Below are 20,135 nucleotides of genomic sequence, written 5' to 3' on the forward strand. Positions count from 1 at the left end.
TTGTCTCAACTCTGAGCTTCTAGCACCTACTACAATTTTTTTTTTTTGTTAAAAATCTAGTAAGTGGTCAACAGTTCTAGTCACATAAAATAATGATCCATCATCACTATCCATCCAGGGGCCTGAGCCCTCCCCCCACAGCCATAGCCCTGTCATCTGCCCCTGCTAGTGTTTCTGTAGCTGTGGAGTGCAGGGGGCCATGGTGGGGTCGGGGATGGGGCCCTGGGGCAGGTGCACTAACTGTCGCATTCAGATCTCTTCTGTGTTTGCATACTTTCTTTCTCAGCAGTTCTTGAGAGAGGTATGTTGAAATCTCTCCCATGATTGTGGATTTGTCTATTTTTGTAGTCCTGAGATTATGTTATTAGGTCCACACCAAGTTTGGAACTGTTTTATTTGACTACTAAGTTGGGTCTTCTATTGTAACAGTGTCCTTCTGTATCTCTAATGATATTGTCTGCCTTAGAGTGTACTGCGTCCCTATGATGGTCCAGTTTCCTCTCAGATTTATGTGGTATACCTTCTATGTATCCTTTCACACTGAACCTTTCTGTACCTTTGTGTTTTAGGTGTTTCCTATAAATAGCACACGTTTGGGTTTTGTTTCACTGCTAGCTAGTCCGACAGTCTTTGTCTTTTAATTGAATAATTTAGTCAATTTATCATTAATGCAATTACTTAAATATTTAAACTCGGGTTTAAATACCTCATGTTACTAAATACTTTCTGGTTGTCCCACCTATTCTGTTTTCCTTTTTATTTCTTTTTTGTGTTTTTGGATTGAGTATTTAAAAAAACCTTATTTTCCCCTATTAGTTGGTTATTAGACAGCCTTTCACTACTTTTGGGGGTTATTCAATGTGAATCTTTAGCTTACCAAAGTCTAACATCATTAATTGGTATTTTTTTTCTCAGACAATGCAAGGGATTTAGAACTTCCATTTACCCTCTCCCAACTTATATGCCATTGTTGTATATTTTAATCATGTGAATATTTTAGATCCTCCCCCAAGATAATATCACCATCATCATTGTTTTATGCAATCAATATTAATGGAGATTTACCCATATATTCACCATTTAATTGCTCTTTCCTTCTTGCATCACCGAGCTCCTACCTGGGATCATTTTCCTTCTAGCTAAAGAATACCCTTTGATATTTCTCTAGAGCAGATGTGTTGGTGATAAACTTTCTCAGTTCTTGTTTGTCTGAAAATATCTTTATTCATTTTAATCTTGGAGAATATTTTGGCTTGGTATAAAATTGTAGGTTGATAACTAGTTTCTTCACATACTTTACACCAACTGCATTGTTTTCTGGCTTTCTTTTTTTTTTCCCATTGCTTCTGACAAATTTGCTGATTTAACTGTTGGTCCCATGAAAGTAACTAGTCTTTTCCCCTCTGGTTGCTTTTAAGAATTTTCTCTTTGTGTTTCCTGTTTAGCAGCTTTATTATGAGGAGCCTAGGTATGGACTTCCTTAAGTTATTGCCTGTGGAGTCTGTAGAGCTTCTTGCTTTGGGGATTGATGTCTTTCATCAGTTTTGAAAAGTTTTCAGGTATTTTATCCTCTGCCATTCTTTTTCTCCTCTTCTTTGAGACTTCTTCTCACATCCTCTATGTTCTTGATATTCAGAATGTGGTCCATTGGTCAGCAGCAGCGTCACCTGGGAGCATGTTAGAAATGCAAAATCTCAGATTCCACCCTACACCTACCAGATCAGAATCTGAATTTTAACATGACCCCCAAGTGATTTTTATGCACAGTCAAGTCTGAAAATCACAGTTCTATGTCTGCTACTTGCTCTTTTATTTTCCAGGTTTTTTTTTTTTTTTTTTTCTTTCTTTCTGGGCTTCTTTTGGGTCTTCTCATCTATCTTCCAGTTCACTAGTTATCTCTTCAGCTGTATCTAATTTGTCATTAAATCTATCTACTGAGTTCTTAATCTCAAGTATTAATAGTTTTTATTTTGAGATATTCCATTCAATAGTCTCCAATTCCCTTAACATTTTAATCTTGTTAAGAATAACTATTTAAAAATCATATTTGATAAAACCTGTGTTTGGAATCCTTGTGGGTTTGTTTCTGTGTTTTTTTTTTTCCCCTGCTGGCTTTTGTTCACGTTGTTCCTCATTATTTTTTATTGTATGCCAGACACATCATTTGCAAAATTGTTTGTAGAAATAATTTGAGGCCTCAGATGATATAATCTTCCTAAAGGGAGAATTCACATTTGCTTCTGGCAGGTACCTGCAATCTGGGGTGCTAGCAACATGGGGTTACCTTAATCTAACTTCTAGGACTGAGTTGTCTACTTTTGGTGCACTTTTAATCCAATGTGCTGCCCTCGTGCTTTTGACTCAAAGTGAGGGGGATTCATCAGATAGACCCACCCGCCCCAGCAGGCCCTGGACTCCAATTCACGTCTGCTGTTCAGATTCTCATCCACTGCCTTCAGATTCGGCAAATATCCCCCACAGGGAGAGCTGTTCCAAATGCCAGGCTCACCTCCTGGGTCTCCACTCTGCCCTGGATGCTGGCCCAGTAATTCTGCACTCTCCTGCTGGCTCTCTGGTGCCTTCAAGCAGGTGTTTTAAAAAATATTTTATGCAGATTTCCTAGTGTCCTCAGCAAGAAGGAGAGTGGGCTGTGTGTGAGTTGTACCCACTCCTCCCTTCATCCTCACAGCCGCCACCCTAGCATACATCTTCTGCTTCTCTGCCTAGATGCCCACAGGTCCTAACAGGCCTCTTTGACACTGGTTCTTATCCCCCGCAGCCCCTTCCTGCCATCTGTCCTTTATGCTTCTGTGAGAGTCACCTTCCTAAAACACAGGTCCAGTCAAGCCTCTTTCTCAGTTAAATATCTTTAAGATGGTTTAAAAATTCAACTCAGCTTTCACTCTGATTTGGCATTCCTGGGGGAGGGGGGTGTTGGCAAAAGGCTTTGTTGCTCATGAACCAAGTCCAGCCAAGCCAGCCTGAGACCAAGTTAAAACTGGGGGATTTGGACTTAAGAAATGAGCTTGAATTTATTTGAATTTCTCTTCAGTTTATCTTTTGATTTATTTTGGCTTTCTCTAAATTTCCTGATCATTTTTTCTTTTGGAAAAATGCAAAATCCTGAACAGGGGTGGGGGCAGGGGTAGGGAGTCACAGTGTCTTCAGCTATTCATTCAAGCTCCCATGGAAGAGCTGAAATTACAGCGTGGACCTGTCTGCTTCCCCAGTGAGATGAGAAAGAGCTGTAATGGGAGAACCTGGTGGGGATGGGGGCAGCTCTGGTGCACCGCCTGGTCGTCTGCATGCCCATCTGCCACTGTTGCTTCCTGTTCCATGCAAACAGGGCCTCCCTCTTGCTTGGGTACCCATGCCCCTCCATCCCCCAGAGAAAGCTGTCCCCATCACCTACAACAGGGGATTTGTCACCTTTTGTCTGTTATGATGCTTCCATTTCTCTTTCAGTGACTGGTGCAGCAAGAGGCATGTTGCCCCAGTGTGGCCAATGGGAAATGAGGATAAATCTGTTGGGGGGCTTCTGGGAAAGGTTTCTTTCACTCTCAAGAGAGGCATGCCCACAGAAAGACCATGTCTCTCACTCTGAACTCTCTCCTGTCTGGTGTGATGCCTGAAGCTGCAGTTATTTTGAGATCATGGGAGGGATAGCTGACATGAGGAAGATGGCAGAGCAGAAGGATGGGGCCCACTGAGTTAAGCAACCCTGGAGCTGCCCTTCTCAGGACTTCCTGTTATGTGTGATAATAAGTACACTTAATAGTTAAATTTTTTTTTTAGTTGCATTACAGCCAAAAGCTTCCTGTCTGCTACAGGGGTGTGATGGAAAGTATAGAAGATAGGGAGGCGAGAAGGCCTTGATTTGCCTCCTACAAGCTGTGTGACCTTCATGAGTTGCTTTAACTCACTTGGCCTCCTCTTTTCACCTCTAAAATGGACATAATATGTACCTCATAGGGCTACTGGGAAGGCTCGTTCATGCTTATGACCACACATGAGACCCATGTCAAATGTGACTGTTCTGGATGAGACCTCATCTGACAGTGGCTTCCTTCTGGCCTGGGTCTCCCTTTGGGGGGCACTGAGTCCCTAAGGGGTGCCTGGGACCATCCGAAGCAGTCATTTCATTGCCACCACCTTGGTAGCTAGTAGGCCCCTGCTGTTTGCTACCACTGCATGTTTTGGAAAAGATTTTATAGTTAACTTGCTTCTTATAACAACTTGATGAGGCATCAAAGTCCCCATTTTATCATGAGGAAATAGGTTCAGAAAGGTTAAGTGACTTGCCAATAGTGGGCAGAGCTAGGACATGCCCTTCTGCTGTGCCCATCAGCGCCCCTCCACTCTGCAGAGCTGCCCCATGGGGCCCCGTTCCCTGCCTGCGCGCATCTCTGTGGATGGCTCCAGAGTCAGCTCTAAAGTGAACGGTTGAAAGCTCCTTGTGGGGAGGGATGGTGCTCTTGCACCTTCAGGTTCCCTCGTGGGGCCCCACCTTTGTCGAGCACATGGAGGTGCTTATGGCTCAGATCTTGCATCAGAATAGGAGGAAAGAAGAGGAGGGGCTCCTGTGGTTCCCATCTAGAGGCTAGGAAGATATGTGTGTGGTTCAGAAGCTCTGGAAGGAGCCAGGCTCTGAGCATGGTCCCCGTTCGCTTTGTACACCCGAGCAGGTGGCTCTGCCCGGAGCTGTCCCAGGAAATCTTGATGGGGGGATTAATGGCAGGAAAAGTAGGGCAGGCAGGTTGGTAAATATTTAATTGCTCAGAGCTTAAGGCGGGGTGGGGGCTGATCTAGGGGAAGGGCCCAGCTTAGGGAGGGGGAGCTGGGTTAAACCGGTCTGTTCCCGGACGCTGGGCTGTTTGGGGAAACTCGCTAGCATTACTCCCAGCCTGAGACCCTCCTTTTGGCGACTCGAATCCTCCAGCACCTTCTGCCAAATTGCACAGGAGGGACCCAGACAGTGGGAACTTTGAGAAAACTGAGACAGTGAGGGGAAGAAGCCGCGATGCCAGTGGTGTGGCTGCTGCTACTGCCCACTGGTGCCAGCCACTCTTTACATGCACTGACTCTTAAAAATAGGGCACCTGCCTCAGAAGGTTTAAGAATCAGCTAAGTGATGGTGTTGGGATGGGGTGAGGCAGAAAGTGGAGGCTGGAAGCAGGAGCCCAGAGCTGTGTGTGGTCACACACCTCCTGGACGTGGTAGGCGGTTCATATGAACGAGGCCCCCTGGCGGTGTGCAGCTCTGGGCCCTGGGTGGGAGTCCGGCTCTTCTCACGGCCTCTTCTCTGCTGGGTTGACTCAGCTCCCAACTTGCCCCATCTCCTTACTTGTCACTCCACCCTGGATGTTTGCCTCCTTATCTCTGCTTTTCCTCTCATTCTGCCCCATGGGGAAGGGCTTTGAGATCAGAGCTCCAAATGGAGGCAGAGCCCATTCTCTCCCTGAGAGCCTCCCCAGCACACCAGAGTCCAGGGCCTGGTGCTCTCTGGGGCCTCTGCAGGATGACTGCCAAGTCCCCAACCTGAGATGTGTGGCGTGATGCTCCTTGCCAATCCCAACCATCTGTATCCAGAGGACAGCAGGCAGAAACTTGCAGGGGAGCAGATGCCACAAAAAGGATGCTCTTGGGTGGGGGTGGGACCTAGTGCTGCTGGGAGAGCCGAGGGCATGGGTTCCGCTTGCTTATATGTTTATGCAGGAGTCCCAAAGCATCTCTCCACCACCTACGAGGCTGTGGTCTCCCCAAGCAGGGCCCCCGAGTGCTCAGAGCCACCCTACAGTGACCCAAAGGGACAGGACACAGGACAGTGCCCTGCTCTCACCCTTCTCCTTGGGCAATGCTCAGCAACAGGCCCTGGGGGGAGCCTGGCGGGCGAGCGGAGGCCGGGCTGGGTACCGCGGAGAGGACTCACCGTCCTCCTTGGTCTGGATGTAGAGCACGCTGCTGCGCACGCCGTCCCCGGCTTGGGTGTAGGCCAGCACCTGCACGCTGTAGTTGGTGAACTTCTCCATACCTCGCAGCTCCACCCGCTCTCGCGTCGTGGTGATGTTCTGCATCTCGCCCCACTCTGCCAGAGACAAGCTGCCTCTGAGTGTGGCCGGGTGGCCGTGCCTGGTCCCCCTGCGTGGCCCCTCCGCCAGCCTGGGCTCCGCTGGGCTCAGATCTCACTCCATGGTAGTGGAGACTAGGGGACCTGACCCCCAGGTGCACGGGGGCGGATCTGGGGCACGCTCCCAGGCCACATCTCACCCCAGGTGGCCCAACCAGGGTGAGGGCATTCGCCAGGGCTCAGCCCCAGGGACCTTGTACCAAATTCAACTTAATACTCTCCCTTTGGAAAACTTCCATCTCTCCAAGCACCTTTCCCCCTCTTCCACCCAACTCCCTCTCCATGTGGGGGATCCCAGTGTGCCTGGGGCCTGGAGGGGAGCCTGGAGCGGGTGGGACCATCACAGCCCTTCTTCCTTGCTGCCCCAGGGCCCCCTTGGGCTCTCAGATCACTAGGCAGTGTGTCACCAGGCAGTGTGTTACCGTGCGATGACTGGGGATGAGCTGAGGCTGCCTTCTCTGTGTCTGCTTGTTCTTGGGCCAACATCCTGAACTCTCAGCAGTGTAAGGAGCTAAGCCCCCTTCCCTTCTCATCACCACTGAGGACACCCTCCACAGGAAGAACCCGCACGGAGAATCTGGGAAAGGCTGGTAGAGGGGACAGCCTTGGCCAGGAAGGGCCAGGCCTCCCTCCAGTTCAGCGAGGACCTGTCATCTGGCTTTGCCAAGGAACTTAGTGTAGGCTGAAGAAGAGCTTAGGGAGAGGGCCCCCAGGGAAGGCCAGGGTCTTAGAAGGAGGAAGAGAGACAGGCTCCTGAGCTGACAGCCGTCCACGGGGACCACTGGGCTTTCAGAAAGTCAGGCCCACACAGTGGCTGAGGACAGGCTTTGTGGAAGCCTGCAAACCCACCCCAGAGCCTTCCTGGGGACCTGGGGCGGGCAGAGGGCCGGGCCAGCGGAGGGCAGCAGTCTGCCGGAGTCAGGGAGTGAGAGCACCATGCCCAGCCAGAGGCAACTCCGGATCAGTTCAGGGAAGCCTCAGAAGCCGGAGCAGCAGGACCTGCCTTTTTAAGAAATCAGAAACTGGGGTAGTCCTGTCCAGGATGGGAGCCAGAGACAGGCACAAAAGGAGGACAGCATGGCCAACAAGTCAGGTGCCTTTGGAGTTTAGAGAGGCCATGCTTTCCTTACCTGAAGGGGCTGAGCTAGGAATACCGTGGGCTTAGGAAAAGAGGAAGCAAGCTCTGGAAAACGAGGGACCACCCCTTATCTGGTACAGAACAAATATGTGAACTTGGGACACCTCCTGAGATCTGGCCCCTGAGCTCCAGGCCTCTGAGCTCTCAGAGGAGCAGTGGAGGTGGTGGCAGGGAAGACACTTCCCATGGGCAGTGCGTCTGCCAGTGGTGGAAGGCTCAAGATGCAGGAAGCTAACCTCCCTGTGGCCCTTTGTGACCCCCCCAATAGAACACACCCATGGTTTGGGATGCTGGGCCTCTGACTTGTACAACTGCAGACCTCCCGGGTCACGGCAAGGTTCCCGTGTGCCCCTGCGGGCAGGGGCGTGGTGTGTTTGTGGGGCTACACAAGACTGTTTGGACTGGTGTATCCCAGGGCAAGGAGGGCACCCCCAGGGTTGGGCTGCTGTCTTGGGTTTCATCCTACCCCAGGTCCACTTCCTGCTCTCCACCCTTCTCCTTCTCCAGGTCTCAGGCAGCTCATCTGCACGGACTGCTTGCCTGGCTGCCTGGCCCAGCGGCGCCCCCCTCCCAGGTTCTGGTAACCCTGCTTCCTCCTCTTGCCCCTTCTGGCTAGGTGGTGATGACTAGGCCTTGGTGCCCCAAATTCTCTGCACACCCTTCAGAAAGCAGTACCCCCATGAAACTCTTCGATTGCCCCGTTTGAGTGTCCCAGCTGTTCCCTGCTGGGGCCCTGCCTAAGATCAACACATTATGTAGAAAAGCACATAGGCCCCATCACATCCCCAGTCATCCCCACGCACACTGGCCTCCAGGAGCCACTGGCATCCCACCCCCAGCGCAGAGGAGCCCTGGCTCTGGCTGGAGAGCGTGCGTACCTGCGGAGGGCTGCCCCTCCACCTGGCTTCCCAGGGGAAGATGCTCAGCTCTGAGTGTAGATACGGACCCCCACTGGGCTTGCACCTCTCACCCCGAGACCCGGCCATTGCTCCCAGCAGACTCACCCCCGTCCACGTAGAGAGACCAGAAGATGACCCGATAGCCTTTGAGGACGCCGTTGAGAGTGCTGCGTGGGGGCTCCGACCAGGAGATGACCGCCACATCGGAGGTGATGGACAGGGCTCGGACGTTCTCAGGGGGCTGGCTGGGCACTGCAGGGAGCCGGGGGAGAAGGGTACTGGTCAGAGGGTACAGCCCCACATCCATGTCCTAGCCAGAGGGAGCTGGGAAGGAGCTCCTGACAGTGAGGAGAGTCTGGGCTGCATCGCTGGGAAGTGAAGCAAGCCTCCTCTCCTGGATTTGGGTAAATAGAGGTCTTTATAGGTTCAGTTCCTTGCTCTCCAGGTGGCAGTTTCCTGGTTCTGAGCATATGTAGAGGGCACAGGGTGATGAGCTCCCGGCATGAGCCCATGGGGATCCACCAGTGGGCACCCCACCCAGGGAGTCCACCTCTGCTGTTACAGAGCCTGGAAGATCTCCAGCCCAGCCCTGGTCTTATCTGATGGCTGTTGGCCCTGTTGTGGCATCTGACCAGGCGGTCTGAGCCCAGCCTGGCTCTCGGACCCCTTGCATCCTGATGCCAAGCTGATGGGAAGGAAAAGAAGGAAGTGGTCCCTTCACCCTGGTGAAGGGGAGAAGGGGTTCCATAGACACCTTTAGGGCTTCTGGGACCATTACACTTTTGTCCCTTGTCCCTGCACATGAACACATCAAAATGCCTCGGCTGATGAGAAAACACTTTTTGAAACCAACTTAGGTGGTGTGTCCTGCCTCTAACCCTCCTCACTGGAGAGCTACTGGGAACCTAAGTCCTGCACCCCAGGGTTGACCCCAGGACGGGTCAGTCTTTCTGAGATGGCAGACGCCAGGGGCGCTGGGCTCCAGGAGCCACCTTGCCTGGGGAGAACTTTGGTGGCACTTCCTGCTGGCTTCCTAGGAGCTGGGGCCAAAGGGAAAGGCCACGTCTGCCTTGCTCGGAGAGGGAGATAGGAGGCACAGGCTGGATGGAAGGTAATTAGATCCCATTGCCCCACAAGAGGCAACTCTAATTTTTATGAGCATTTAAATGATAATACATCATCCTAACGATCCTCTTTGAGAATGATTATTGTTTCATATTACTTAGGTGTAAAAATATAAGCACCATGTAATTAGGGACCCAGTGTAATAAACTAATACAGATCGCCCGTTCGAACAAAATGAAGGTAATATAATTATGGAAAAGACACTATTGCTAAAGCAGGGGCCCTTGAATACCCCAGGAGGAGTGCTAATATTGCCAGGAAACGATCAGGATCTGACAGGCTAACGAGGGCCTTAATTAAGTATGAAAAACTGCTGAGCAAATGCTGCTGGAAACTTCTTCCCTCTCTCCTCTTTTGTTTTGAAAATGACTCTATAGTCCAAGCTGATCTCTCCCTGTTGGAAATTCTAGGCACCCCACCCCGGAGCAGGGGAGGTGATGCCCCGCTGGAAGCCAAAGGCGAGCCTGGCCTGGCTATTTCCTAGCCCTGGTGGAGAGAAGCTCAGCATGTGGCGGGGCGCGCCCCTGTGGTCTCCTGGCAGTTGTTCCCCTGCCCGTGCCTTCCCCGGGCATCCTGGGCCCCCGTCACTTGGTCCTGCATCCAGCCTTGCTCCCAAGAGAGAGGGTGACGATGGGGTGAAGGAGAAAGAGTATGGGTATGACCTAGATTTTGATCCAGGCTCTGTTCTTTACTAGATAGGTGATTCTGGACAGGCTACTTAGCTTCCCTGAACCTTGGCTCCTTTTATGGGCAATGCCCTAGCTGTCGGGAGGCTCAAAGGCAGGTGCTCCCAGCCCAGCAGCACCAGCAGCACCTGGGAATTTATTTGAAATGCAAAATGGATTCAGCTTGCTCAAGCAGAAGCTCTGTGGGGAGGGCCCAGAAATCTGTTTACAGCCCTCCCGGAGATTCAGATCTGTACACTGAGGTTTGAGAACCACTGGGTTAGAGCACCACTTAGGATCAGTACTGTGTGAAGAGCTAACGAGCCAGCATCCCACCCAGCCAGGCCTGTGGCCAGCAGCACAGAGGGGAGGCGCTAGTTGGGGGATGGATTCGGTGTGCGAATCCATGCGATGAGGGGATGGGGGACTCGTGAGACAGTTGTCTCGTGAGACAACTGGGGTTCTCTGCTTGCTATGTGCCCTTCCCTCTTTTTGTGTTCTTCAGTTCCCCTTCATCCTAAAGCCCAGCTTGTGCCCCAGAGCCACTGAATGAGGATCTTGGGAGATAGAGCCTGGGCATCAATATTTTAAGATCTCCCCAGATAATTCTAATTCATAGCCAAAGTTAAGGACCACTGGTATCAGCTAATGCACTTTCATGTGTTTCTGACCTGATGTGTCTGTAGACACCTCCCAAGGGTGTCTACATTTTCAGAGAAGATAAAGTAGAGAGAAAGCATTGCTTAACCTAAACACTGCTTCCCCAGTGCAGGGCTTGGAACTCACGACCCTGAGCTTAAGACCTGAGCTGAGGTCGGGACGCCTGGGTGGCTCAGCGGTTGAGCATATCCCTTTGGCTCAGGGTGTGGTCTCGGAGTCCTGGGATCAAGTCCCACATCAGGCTCCCTGCATGGAGCCTGCTTATGTCTCTGCCTCTTTCTCTCTCCCTGTCTCTCATGAATAAATCTTTAAAAAAAAAAAAAATGACCTGAGCTGAGGTCAAGATTTGGACACTTAACCTACTGAGCCACGCAAGCACCCAGGGAATGACTTTCTAATGGTGGAATGCTGGGTATTCTGGTGGCTTTATGCCCTTGGGATGATTAGTCCCCTCCCTCTGCTGAGGAAGTGTCAGAGGCAGTGAGGGTTTCAATTTCAGACCCTGGTTTGGGGTTGGGGCATCAAGAAGGACGCTTAGGAGAACGCTTTGCTTCTTTCTTCTGCTCTATAGGCAACAAGGGCCATGTCTCTTCTTTCAACCTGGCACAGGCTCAGATACCAGCTGGCCTTTCTCTATGCTCAGAGAGCAGGCACATTCTTGCGTTGTCCTAACCCTGTCCCCCCAAAAACTGGGTCCTGCCATTTGCTCCTCAGAGTGTGGGGTCCTCTCCAGTCTTCAAAAAACTAGATTTTGAACAGTGGGCTCTAAATCCTCTGCCACATGGATCTCAGAATTTCTTAGCCCCCGGTCTCATCTCAGGCCCCTCAAACAGGTAGTGGACAGGCTCCAGCCCAGAAGTACAGAAATAACGTGGCTTCTGCCCCTTTTCCAATCTCCAGGTTGTAAGGGAGGAGAAACAGGACAAGGGTGTAGAGGAAGGGCCTGGGGAGAGAGGTGAGTGAGAGCCAGAATGAGGGAGCAACATGGATGGAGAGTCAGATGGGTGACATGCAGGTGCTCGGATGGGCGGAGCATCAGCAAGCAATGGATAGAGTGTCAGCCAGTGGACTGAGAGGCCCGGGGTGCTCCGGGGACCAGCATCTTGAAGAGCCAATGGGCAAGAGGAGGTGGAGGGACCCAGGGAGCCCATGTGCCTCACAGCACAGTGATGCAGTAGAAAGGAGCAGTAGAAGTGCCCTGAGCCCTCCCTGGCAGCCCTGGCCCCACACCCCTACCCTGTGTGGCTGCCCTCACCGTCCTCCAGGGTGGTGGCATTGATCTCACTGGATGAAGGTCCTGTGCCAGCCCGATTGAAGGCCTGGACCACCACCCCATATTGAGCGAACTTCTTGAGGTTGTCCAGGGTGTAGACCTCGCTGTCCCCAGTGGCCTTCATCTCCACGATGCTGTACTGCCCGTTGCTCCCAGGGCTGTTCTCCCTGTAGCCAATCTGGTAGCCCCGTATGACGCCATTCTGCAGCTCCTTCTTGGGGGCCTGTGAGCATGGTGGGGGGAGGGGAGACAAAGACACCATGGTGCTCTGAGCTGATGCTCTTAAAGCTGAAGTCAGATCATGTCACTTCTCTGTTCCCTTCAAAGGCTCCCATCTCTCTTGGAGTGAAAGCCAAAGCTCTTACAATGGCTACATAACTCTACACAACCTGAACCCCCCGTTACCTCTTGGGTCTATCTCCTCTTCCCCATGCTTCCCATGCTCCAGCACACTGGCCTCTTGTGGTTCACACTGGGCCTATCTCCATTTCAGGAGGAACGCTCTTTCCTTGGATAGCTACGCAGCTTGCCTCTTCACCTCTGTGGTGTTCTTGTTGAAATGACTCTGTCTTAATGAGGCCTTCCTTACGCTTTTTAGGTAAGATTGTTCCCTGCCCTCTGTTCAGTATTCCTTACATTTCTTCCTGGCCCCCATCACTTCTTGGATTGACCTTTCTTCCTCCATGCTTTATTTTTCTCCATTGCACTTAGTATCACTGGACATTCTATATATTTGACTTATGTGCCCATCTGTTCCCATTAGAATATAAACACCATGAGGATGAAGAGTGTTATCTGCTTTGTTTGCTCTTTGCTGTACTCTGTCTAGAACGATGGCTGATATGTAGGAAGCCCTCAGCACACAGTTATTGAATGAATGAATGAATGAATGAATGCATGCATGAATAGGGATATCCTTTGACATGGGCTCAGGAGCCTGGGAGAAATGGAACAGCAGACAAAAAATAACCAGATGGAGAGGAAGGTGAGAAATTAGCTTGAATAAAAAGAGAGTCTCAAGATAGCACATCACACCCTCTAGGACAGCTATGGTCAAAAAATGGAAAACGAGTGTTGGCAATGATGCGGGGAAACTGGACTCGCACACAACTGGTGGGAATGCAAACTGGTGGACAGCAGTCTGGCAGTTCCTCAAAAAGTTAAACACAGAATTACCACATGACCCAGCATCTCCATTCCTTGGTACATATACCCCCAAGAACTGCAAGTGGAGACTCAGACAGGTTCTTGTCCACCCAGGTTCATGGCAGCATTCATTATTCATCATAGCCAAGAGGTGGAAGTAACCCAAGTGCCCATTGATGAATGAATGAATAAACAAAACGTGGTCTAGAAATGCAATGGGATATTATTTAGCCTGACACTTAGCTTATTACTCAGTCAGAATGAAATTCTGACATAGGCTACCACATGGCTGAACCTTGAAAACATCATGCTAAGTGAAAGAAGCCAGACACAAAAGGACAAATGATATCTGATACAGTTTGTATGGGATCCCTAGAACAGTCAAATTCAGAGTCCAGGAGTAGACCAGAAGTTACCAGAGGCTGGTGGGGGGTGGAACTTATCAGTTAACAGGTACAGAATTTCTGTGTTGGGAGCACAAGGAAGTTCTGGAGATGGATGGTGGTGTGGTGATGGCTGTACAACACTGAACGTACTTCATGCCACTGAACTGTGCACTCAGGCATAGATAAAATGGTAAATTTGATGTCCATAAAATGGTCCATATATTTTACCACAATTAAAAAAAAAAAAGAGTCCTTGGTTTCGGTGTGTGCCCAGCCCTTCTTGGAGAATGTGGCTAGATTGCCCCCTGACATCATGGCTAGGGGCTGGGGTACTGGGGGCTGAGATCTGAAGCCAGCGCCCAGATGGAGGGACAGAGATGGACAGGACACATGGTAAGAAGGGGGGGCATTTTGGAGCTCTGGCTAGGCTGGTGGGAATGATGGATTGACTCCAATCAGCAAGGGGATCAGAATAAACAGCAATAGCATGAGTCTGGGGGCTAGAAAACATACTCTTACCCAAGCTTCAACCTTGATACACACACACACACACACACACACACACACACACACACACACAACCCTGATACATCTCATATACGGAACCATGAACACACACATTCAGACCCATCAAAGCAAACATCCTAATCTGCCCACCTACTTAGAGTCAGATATGTTTAGACTCAGAGATAGAAACTGGCTCGTTGAACAAGCAGACTAGCCCATCTATAAATTGAGAGAGAGCACCCACCCCAGTGCATATCAAAACAACTTGAATCAGGGTTTTAAAGACAATGAAGTTAATTTAAAAGCCCACCTTTTATTATACTAAAAACGAGTGAGATCAAAAACAATTAAGTTAGTAAAACAGCCCCACTGTTTTTTTTTAATTCAATGAATGTTTTAAATGAACTGCATTTTAAGCTCACTGTTAACTCAATAAAATGAAGTTTTTAATTTAACATAATTGTTTTGAACTCACTAAATAGGTGTGTGTGTATTTAATTGACTTGACTTTTTGTTAATGCCTGAATAATGTTTCTCTGCACTTGGGCAGTCCTGTTTGCCAGTCTGTAAGTGAGCAAATTCCCAAATTCTCATATCTACCCATGCATATCCACACACACACAGGCATCTATTCTAGAAACAAACATATCTTCAAGAGCGATACCCCGTCTTCACAATGATGCATGCTCTCAGATTACATATACACGTCCGTATTGCCATGCACTGATATATACAACATGCATGTCCACATGACCAGAGCTGTCTACACTATGATGATGTTGTATACCTGCGCAGAGCACCACACAACATATTCACATCAACCAAGACAGGGGTCTTGGATGGGCATCCAGACACACCCTGCTATATCCACATATATATTCACATATTAATATAAATCTTGACAGATCTTTCTTCCCTTCTCTCTCTCTTTCTTCCTATTTCTTTTTCTCTCTTCCCGTCCACTGTTTCCCTCACCCCCAACAGGCACACTCAGGATTTAAATCAATCTTAACAATATTTCTCTGAAGCATTAAGAAATCAATAGGGCTGATTGCAAATTTATGTCATAAAGCAGTGGTGATCCATCTCACAGAAAGAGTCTTAAAATGAAGTGACTTATCTTTCAAGTGAATCTTTATTTTTCATTAATCTGTTTCTTGGTGTTAAAAAAAAAGTCCCCTGAGAAGTCAGGCCACAATTTATTGATGGGCTGGTTCATTCTGAAGTTCTAACTTTCTAATCAATTTTATTTTTCATTATGAGATTTTGGAGAAATAAATCTGATTCTAAATTTTTATCGACCTCATGGTCTGAGCTTTGTAGCCAAATGGCTCAGTGTTTTACATAAGTATTCATCCCCTCTCTCCACTTTCTGGCTTCCTGAGAATATTCCTAGGACATGGGTCTAGAACTAGCATGCAGACAGACTTGGGGTTAGACTCTAGGCTTCATCCCCAGTTTTGGAGGAAAGCCCTAGAGCCCAGATCTGAATCTGAAGGGGAACCATGGCTCTGGGCATCTGCGAGGTGGGCTGGTTCCCAGGAATTACCAGCTTCCCAGTCTGTGCTTCACTTCTATCCTGGTCATTTCTCTAGGGAAGGAAGGAACCAGGTTTTGCTCTGTGTGCATGTGTGCATGTGTGTGTGTATGCACGCATACACAAGAATGTAGTCTTTTTAAGAAAAATATCATTAAGCTCTTCTCTTGAAGGGCCCAGAGGAGGACTGAAGTGCTCTTCCTATCAGAAGCTAGGTTCCTGATGCAGACAAGGCATCCCCTGCAATCCCCACTGGTGAGATGGGAACATGTATGGGCCCGAAGAAAGCTTCCTGTTCCTGAACTCCATGCAGTGGGCTGGGGCTCCAGACCATGCACATTTAATTTCTGCCTCTGTCACTATTTGAATGGTGTGGGCCAGTCACCTTGCATCTCTCTGCCATGGCCTCCTCTGATGGATGAGGATACAGATACCTCTTCTGGCCACCCTCCAGGAACAGAGGGTCAGACAAGTTAGTATAGGAAAATACTTGGAGCTTGCAAGATGAGTACAACAGGCAGCCATCACTACTGGTGGCCCTCGTGTGCCCAGGTGGGGATGTGACAGTGAGGCCAGAGCTTCCCAGGACAGTGTTTATTGGTCCTGCTTAACCTTATTCTGATCTGTTTCTCTGTGCGACCAGCTGTGTGACCTCCTGTAAGATTTTTCTTAAGTGACAGGGTCTTCAGACAGCCTGTAGAATTTATAGGCCTATGCTGCAGAACATACTGGTCTGTTTTATCTGCAGCTCATCTACCCCTGGAGGAAGGGAAGGCAGTTATTTTCACTCTGATTTTATAGAGGAGGAAACTGAGGCCTGAAAACCCCAAGACTCCTGTGCATGGCCTCACCAGGAGAAGATGGAGGGGGGCTCATATCACCATAAATCCCAGCTCCAATCACAGGACCAAGACAAAGGGGAGACCCTGTCCTGTCATCTCCCACCATCCTCAGGGCCCCCTTGAACTTTGTACAGAATCAAATCCAACTCCTGACCTATTACAAGATGTGGAGTTTGGAAGAGAGGCCAGTATGGTAGAAAAATCATCTCCTTCCCTTGGCACTGCCAACTTCTTGGTGGGATTGGTGGGGGGACCCAGCCCTGTATCCTCTTGTCTTTCCTCCCCACTGACTTCATTTGTTTAGCAAAACACAAGCATTAGAATTATAAGAGACTAGAGACCAGCAAGCTTGGTAGGGCTTCACTCCTGGGTTGAGGAGGGAGGAGGCATGGAGGCATTTAGCAGGGAAATGCTTTTGATCTTACTTACCTTCCAGGTCACTTGGATACTCTGTGAGGTTACTGGCTGCAAGGTGACATCCATAGGGGGCCCATCAGGAGCTGGTGCATGGAAAAACAACGTTACAAGTCAAGTCTTAAAAGAAAAGAGGTCTATGTTCCCACTCTCATCCTGAGCAGGAGGATTGCTAGCGAACAGAGGAAAAGCTCATGCACAGAAGCAGGGAATCTTCGATTGAGCCCCCTGAAACCACCATAGGGCTTACATTTCCTCTCCTTTCTCCATGGCTTGCTGAAAATAGCAAACAATGACAATGAGATATTACTCTATATCCAGCAGACTGGCAATAATTTTTAGAAGTTTGATACTATCAAGTGTAGGCAACAGTGTGTAGTGGCAGGAATTCTAATATATATTGGCCATGGGAAAGCAAACCGGCACAATACTTTAGAAGTCATTCTGGCAATTTTTGGTTAAATGCAGAAATATGCTCATCTGATAACTTCGTAATTCCACAACTACTTAGTCCCATAAAGAAACCTGCAAACCTCTGTAAGCACACAAGTACAAAAATGTTCACAGCTCCAAACTATACACCATCAAAATGTTCATCTCCATTAAAATGGACAAAGAGCCTGTGGTATAACCACAGCATGGGGTGCTATACAGCACAAGTGATGAAACCCACAAAAATAGCATCAATTAAAACAAGAAAGACCCAGAAGAATATATTGAGAATAATTTCATGAATGTATTTCACCAGAAAATAAGCAAAACTAAACTATATGCTTTACGTGGATGTACATTGTAGTGACAGTATAAGAAAAAGAAGGAAGAAGGGCTACTGGTTCCTTCATGGGGAGGACGGGGGCTATGGTTGGGAAGGGTTATGGGGAGAACCCTGGCATGCTGGTAATTCATAGTGAGTGTGGGTTATACTAGCTTGTACTTTATGATCATTTGTAAAACTGCACATATATGTTACATGTATCTTTGATATTATTTTATATTTTACAAGAACAGGAGGAACTATAGAAAGAGAAAGCTTGTTTAAACTTTCAGACAAAATCCAAGACAAAGGTCACAGAAAATAATATGGGGCCCTAGTACTCTGCCCTTTGCAGATCTAGGATATCTGTCCTTTCTAGACAGGTTGGGGCCAGGGGAGTGAGAAAGAACCATAGACAGCTCCCCAAAGCCCAGCGTCTACAACTCCACCCAGAAAAGGTCAAACAGAAAAGCCTCCAATGATCCAGAGGCAAACACAAGTAAATACCGTGGGATCTCTCCTTCTGTCTTCAATTGCAAGCCCACCATCAGTGGACAGAGTGAATGTGGGCCTCAGGTGACCCTGATCCCCAAGGCCATGGGAAAGAGCCACAAGGCCAGGTACTCACCAGCCTCCTCAGTGCTGATGGTGAGCTCTTTGCTCGGCTCACTGCGGCCAATCTTGTTGAAGGAGTACATGCGGATGCTGTACACAGATGCTGGGTGCAAGTCCACAATGTTGGCCTGATTGATGGTGGGGGATATGTTGCGTGTGGACTGCTTGAAGTCCCAGGAATCTGCAGAGAGAGCACCTATTTCAAACCATTGTCAGGAAACCCCCACAACCCTTCCCCAGCCTCAAGTCTCAATCTCTCCTGTGGTACCCAGGAGAGGTCCAGCTCTATACAGACTGCAGCAAGAGGGCACAGGTCTTAACAACTCCATGAAGAGTACAAGGATTGTGTTCCATGAAGATCAAAGAGAACAAGGGATGCCTGAGAGTATGAGCAGCAAATGTACTGGCTCTCCTCTGTCCTGGGTCAACTTGTGAGTTCAAGCCTCAGAGGAGGCTCAGACAATATGTTTCCCAAGGCCCTTTCCAAGATCCCCATTTGCTTGCTAGTCTAAAGGATGTGATTATCCAGCGCCCTTCTCCCACACCACATCAGGGACCTGTTGTAGCCAGGAGATCCCTATCTACCCAGTGCCAAGGGAGAAGCCAAAACTTCTCCCCCTTTATCCTCTGTGTATGTCTCCATATCTCCTTTCCTTGTGCGCTTGTGTAGTGGTCTTGAGTGTAACTTGGTCTTCGAGGGGACAGACCAAGTACCAGAGTCCCCAGCCTAAACCCTACCCTCTTTCTCTCACTGGCAGGAGAATGTTCAATCTTTAGGGTCAGGAGCCAACAGAGAGATTAGCATGTTCCTGACTCATCCAAGGGGACTGGCAGCCCATTCCAGGGCTGTTTAACAAAATTGTAGAACATGAAAAATACCAGATAAATGCCACTCAGGAGTATTGTGACAGTAAACATTCTGCATCTCCAGAGGAATCCAGTCATTCATTCGATATAGTTTTGCTGTGCATCTACCAGGGGATTCCCAAGAAAAATGGGAAGGGGCTGCAGTCACAGCAAAGATCTTCCAAACCCCAAATTCATAACTAGATTACTTTATTGGCACTTCACTTTGAAAAGAAAAAAAAAGGCAGAGCACAAGGAAACAAGCTGATAGAAGGGCTTACAAATCTTCTTGGGGCATGTCATGATGTCACTATTAAGTCTAATTTTCCATGCCTTTTAAATCCACAGTAGAGGATCCTGAAAATTCTCAGTAGAAAAGATTAAATTGCATTCACTGCTGTTTAATCCCTAGAACAGGAGAGGATGCAAGCATATTCTAGAAAGACTGTTAGGAAGACTTCTTTTCCTCTTTTTAAAAAAGGCTTAAACCTGATAAATCAGTTCACCAGAAGAGACCAGAAGAGAGCATACCATGCCCTCAGATTCTGGTTAATTGAGGTCTTGATGGTTTTCAAAACACCACTTTTAGCTGCATAGGCTCAGCGTCTGTGAAGGGCACTGTCCCAGCTCCCCATCTGCAGTTTTGCATTTAATTCTTTGGTTTTATGAGCCAAAGTCACAAATGGCAGGCTGCGGATGCTCAGAAACACATTATTTTCTCCTTGTCTTTTAAAACACCCGAACCACCCTGGAGAGTCACTCTGTGGCTGGCAGGTTAAACCAGAGCTGCAAATATGTGGGCTCCTACCTGCTGTGGGCACCTCTTTCGTTTGGGAGGGAATGGGCTAGCAACACGGAAGCAGGTGTTCACTTCTCTCCGTGGCATCCGAGGAGCTGGTGCCAGCTGACATATCATACTTGATTTGCCCGTGTTTATAGGAGAGGGACAGTAATCACGAGGCAGGGAGTTCATTTTTGATGAGGGCAGGTAGGGGAAAGAGGCCCACATGACGTGTCTGAACACAGAGGGGCTAAGGAGAAGACACACCAATATAGATACGTTTAATTAACAGAGACTTGCTCTCTGTATTGGTTAGAAAGGCTTGCGAGTATTTAAATGCACTATCAGAGTCACAGCACATGGGGGGTGTTGAGGATTGAAATTTATATAAACTGGCATGTTCTTCACAATAGAATCAGA

The 20,135-nt window shown here is 48.7% G+C and overlaps 1 protein-coding gene across 2 annotated transcripts in view; it reads right to left on the reverse strand.

The window, feature by feature from the left end:
* The window catches only part of DSCAML1 (DS cell adhesion molecule like 1), a 344,441-nt gene that overhangs the window by 20,160 nt on the left and 304,146 nt on the right, over positions 1 to 20,135 (reverse strand). For both annotated transcript variants that reach the window (XM_072822190.1, XM_072822191.1), the window contains 5 exons: positions 18,102 to 18,269; positions 16,735 to 16,805; positions 11,870 to 12,110; positions 8,270 to 8,416; positions 5,930 to 6,085 (listed from right to left, as the gene is read on the reverse strand). In XM_072822190.1, the coding sequence (XP_072678291.1) occupies positions 5,930 to 6,085; positions 8,270 to 8,416; positions 11,870 to 12,110; positions 16,735 to 16,805; positions 18,102 to 18,269 (783 nt within the window). The remainder of the gene's footprint in view (positions 1 to 5,929; positions 6,086 to 8,269; positions 8,417 to 11,869; positions 12,111 to 16,734; positions 16,806 to 18,101; positions 18,270 to 20,135) is intronic.

This window comes from Canis lupus, chromosome 3, assembly GCF_048164855.1.
Source record: "Canis lupus baileyi chromosome 3, mCanLup2.hap1, whole genome shotgun sequence".
In the NCBI taxonomy this organism is placed as follows: Eukaryota; Metazoa; Chordata; class Mammalia; order Carnivora; family Canidae; genus Canis; species Canis lupus.